This window comes from Loa loa (genome assembly GCF_000183805.2).
Source record: "Loa loa unplaced genomic scaffold supercont3.108, whole genome shotgun sequence".
NCBI lineage: Eukaryota > Metazoa > Nematoda > Chromadorea > Rhabditida > Onchocercidae > Loa > Loa loa.
In genome coordinates, this window is record NW_018108288.1 from 77,357 (window position 1) to 81,969 (window position 4,613).

The 4,613-nt window shown below is 21.8% G+C and overlaps 3 protein-coding genes across 3 annotated transcripts in view; all 3 read left to right on the top strand.

The window, feature by feature from the left end:
* The window catches only part of LOAG_12966 (hypothetical protein), a gene marked incomplete at both ends in the record, with an annotated part of 5,041 nt that extends 4,550 nt beyond the window's left edge, over nucleotides 1–491 (top strand). The window contains one exon of the mRNA XM_020448626.1: nucleotides 330–491. Coding sequence (XP_020301248.1) covers nucleotides 330–491 — 162 coding nt within the window. The remainder of the gene's footprint in view (nucleotides 1–329) is intronic.
* A 397-nt stretch (nucleotides 492–888) lies between these two features.
* Nucleotides 889–1,343, top strand: LOAG_12853 (hypothetical protein; the record flags this gene model as incomplete). Its single annotated transcript, XM_003148365.1, has 2 exons — nucleotides 889–950; nucleotides 1,169–1,343. The coding sequence occupies 2 exons, from the start codon at nucleotides 889–891 to the stop codon at nucleotides 1,341–1,343; spliced, it is 237 nt and encodes a 78-aa protein (XP_003148413.1).
* A 521-nt stretch (nucleotides 1,344–1,864) lies between these two features.
* On the top strand, nucleotides 1,865–3,575 carry LOAG_12854 (hypothetical protein; the record flags this gene model as incomplete). Its single annotated transcript, XM_003148366.1, has 4 exons — nucleotides 1,865–2,073; nucleotides 2,377–2,573; nucleotides 2,876–3,044; nucleotides 3,398–3,575. 4 exons carry the CDS (start codon nucleotides 1,865–1,867, stop codon nucleotides 3,573–3,575), a joined length of 753 nt encoding a protein of 250 aa, XP_003148414.1.
* Nucleotides 3,576–4,613: the final 1,038 nt, after the last annotated feature.

The window sequence follows — 4,613 nt, forward strand, 5'->3', positions numbered from 1 at the left end:
TAATAATAATAATAATAATAATAATAATAATAATAATAATAATAATAATAATAATAATAATAATAATAATAATAATAATAACAATAACAATAATAATAATAATAAAACGAACGAAACATATGTAGATGAAATATTTAATGAAACTTTTAATTGAAATCACTTTCACAATTATGTTTGTTGAAAAAAAAGAAAACTTCAAATTTGGTGATATTTTAAATTTCAAAGAAATAAACAATTGTTAACAAATAATGAGATAATAAATCCTATCAAATAATTGTTATCGAATCAATAATTGTTATCAAATAATATCAATTAATGAATTTTTGTAGAATAAATGTATTAGTCTTGCGGATAATAATACCGAATTACAACATAATCTCTGGCAATGGTTATATCGTGCAACGGAAATAATTATCGATGTTGGTCACAAATTTTGTCCAACAATATCAAATATTGATAAGAAATGTGGGAAATTCATATTAAAATTCTAGTAATAATGTAATTAAATGATTAATTTAACAATGTAACAGCTTATTGTCTTAATTACTTATTGTATAACAAATTAAAAGTAAAAGAATTTTTTGTTAACATTTTAATTAGTTAAAATATTTTAAAATTCAAAATTATATATCATTTTAGAAAATTTGTTTTAAAAATTATTTAGCTATTTGCATTTTATTTATTAAATATCGTTCTCACCAATCATTTAGTCTTAGTCATATTCCTTATTATTAGCTAATAGCTAAAATTATCTTAGCTTACTAGACTTTTATCAAAATGATTAAAGAATCAAATGCTAATCAATATTTCTATCCTATATTTTATGATAATTTCTATGGTTAATTTCAAAGTTTTGTCATATTTAATGAAATTTTTATAGCTGCTAAAATGAAAAAGCCAACAGTTCCAACGAATGATTATCCATCAATGTTAAGCTTATATAATAATAGGTAAATCAATTTGATCATTATAAAATGTATTAAATCTAATCACTATCAATCGATATTAAATTTTTATAGTAACAAATAATCAATGATAATTACTATAACAGATAATTAATCTAATCACTATCATTTTACTAAGGAATTTTAACAATTTTTGGTAAATGCATGAAATTAATTAATTAATTTTTATAATTAAATTTTTATTATTTATGATTAATTTGCAGAATTTTAACCTTTACAAGCATACAAAATGTTGCGAAAGTTTTCAAAAGAACCGAAGAAAATGACAAGAAATGTGACACTTTGACAAAAGCTATTTATTTGCGATTTTGTGATGAAAATGCTGGCTATATTTCATTTGCATTTACAAATTTTAACAAGTATGCCTTGGCTTACTAATAATTTTTCCATTGTATGCTATAGCTTTCTTCCTTTTTTTTTTTTTGGTAACCGTGTCCAATTAATTCATTCATATGCACAAATATTTAATTAACTTAAAAATGTTACAAAGTTAACCATTATTATCATTAATCATCATAATTACTTTAATTTTAATCCTAATTAATTATCGGAATCAATTGATCATTTAATTAGCCAATTAATTATGTCAATTTTTAAAAGTATAAAAGAATGGCAATAAATAAGCCTAAATAACATAAAAGCATTAATATGATAGTTAAGCTTAAAACTAGGAAATGATAATATTTTGGTATAAAATTAAGGGAAAAAAAATGAAACTAATTTTGAAACATTCCAAATTATTTTTAACTAATCCTTTTAAATAATTAATTTTTAATCGGAAAAAATTTTAATTTTTTTTTGAATATTTTTTGTTTTAAAATCTTTTGAAAATTTGAATTTTTTTTGCGAATTTTTTGAACTTTTTTTTTTTTCAAATAACAAGAAAATACAATTGTAAAATGAATGAAAAATATTTTTGCATAAACAGAGATCGTAATGATAAACCATTGATGGGATCACTTTCTGCGGAACAAATCAAAGATTTCAAACAGGGAATTGCTGAAATATTAATGGATGAATCATTCCTCAAACGTTATGATCGTATTGTTCAACTTCAAATTTATGATGATAAAAATGGTGGTGATAATTTAGTTATTGCTACACCATTGTAAGTATTATTGTGAAATGTAATTAATAAAAAAAAAAAAAAAAGAAAGAATTAAATTAAAAAAAAGAAAGAGAATTATTGATTTTGTTTTTTTGAATTAAATTTAAAAAAAAATCTTTTTTAAAAATGATTTTAATTATTTCGTTTTCTTTTTTTCATAAATTTTTTGTTAATTTCAAAAGAAAAAAAAGAAGAACTCCATTAGAAGGATTATTAATTAAACAAAATTTTTCATTTTTTTTAAAATTATTTTTATTTTTTTTTCTTGTTCGATTTCATTATATATATATATTTTTTTTTCAGGAAAACAGCAATTTTTCAAGATTATAATACAATGCGTTTGCAAAATAGTTGCATGGAAATATGTGATAGTGAAACAATCCGGATCAATCCACTTACCGGTGAAAAGTTATCGTATATGCAAAGTAATGTTAACACTACTGTCAGTAATAATAATAATAATAACAATCAAATTCCGGAACTTTCAAATCTTTTACAATGTAAGTAATTAGTTATAGTAACTTGAAAATTCATTTAATACTCTTTAAAACAAATAATTTCGTTTTTTTTTTTTTTTTTTGTAATAAATCGATCATTTTATATGATTTAATTTCATTTTTCTTCATTTCCATTCTTTCAATTAATTTTTAATAAATTATCAGTCTGTAAAATTTCTTTAATTTCCGGAAAAGATAAAATGAAAATTTATGGTTTAACTTATGGGAGAGATAAAATCGGAAACTTGTAATTTTACTTTTCTGGAAAAGATAAAACGAAAATTTACTATATGTATATATTATAGCATACATAGAATTATTATTACATGCTTCATCGTTATATACTACATTTAATGGTACTTCAATTGGAAATTTAACGAGCGATAAAGAAAGTAATCGAAATGTAATATCAGGACAGAGAAAATTGGAAAATAACAATACCAATAATCTCATCCAAAATGCTACTCCTGATAGGTAAGTAAATAAATGAGTAAATGAACTGTAATAACCTGTAAATAGGTGAGTAAATTTTGATAACCTATAAAATAAGTAAGTAAATTCCAGTAATTTTTCAAAATGAATAAATGAATTATTGTAATCTATGAATGGATAAGTAAATTATGGCAATCCATAAATGGGTATTTAAATAAGAAAAAGCATTTGAAATATTTGAAAAATAATAATAATTAAATTCTTTTGCAGAAATTAATTCAGTTTCATTTCGTGTTGAAATATTTTATTTGTAATAGAACAAATAATGGTTACGGTATGGTGTAGAAAAAAAGTTGTAAAATTAAATGAAAAAATATAATGAAGTGAAATTGTAGAAAAATACGAATTGCGCCATGTTCGCATACTAAAGCGGAGATCACGCAAGTGAAACGTGATCTGATGAACGTGAATATGATATCAAAGAGGATTTATGATGAAAAATGGGAAAATGGGGATGATGAATTGGAAGCACTTGATTTAACGGAAAAACGAGTTAAGCTAAATGAAACTTAACAAAATGCTTAATTCCATTTTCAGGAAGGCTAATCTTCATTTAGTCAAAATTCCATCATAATTTCATTTTCATTTCTAATTTATTGAGAAATATAGTAAGCAAAAAGGGATGAATAGATTTGAAATATGACAAATTTTTTTTTGATATTTTTAAAATTTGAATTCCTTAAAAAAAAGAAAGAGGCTAAAGAAAAGAACAATTCAATGAAGAAAAGATTAATACTGATAATGGTCAATGAAGAAAAGATCAATTCCGATATGAGGAAAAGATTAATAGTGATAGTGACCAATGAAGAAAAGATCAATTCTAATAGTGACCAATGAAAAAAGATCAATTCTAATAGGGACCAATGAAAAAAAGATCAATTCTGATAGTGAACAATGACGAAAAGATCAATTCTAATAGTGACCAATGACGAAAAGATTAATTCTAATAGTGACCAATGAAGAAAAGATCAATTCTGATATGATAGTACTTATTGGTTGTTTGATCTCATATGCCGTCTATTTCAAATATTCATTAATAGAACTAATTTAATATGCTTCTTTTTTTTTCCATCATTTTCATTTGTGCTTTTATTCAATTAGTTTATTTGTTTATTAATTTGTAATTAATTATTCCATTACTAAAATTTCCATTTCTTCCTTTCACATTTGAAGGATAAAAAATGTTTCATGCTAATACTAATTATCGAAATTGTAATTAAAATGTAAGAATAATAGCATAGGTGAAATGTTATCGAATAAGATTAAAAAGAATTATCCATTTAATTATGCAAATGTACTATCGAATAATTACAATATATATGCATTAGGACTATAAAATCTTTCCTTATTGTATTATTTCCTTGTTGTTGATGTTGTTTTGTTGTTGTTGCTGCAACAACAACAATAACAACAACAATAATAATAATAATAATAATAATAGTAATAATAATAATAATAATAATAATAACAGTAATAATAATAATAATAATAAGTAATAATAATAATAATAATAATAATAGTAATAATAATAATAATAATAATAATAACAAT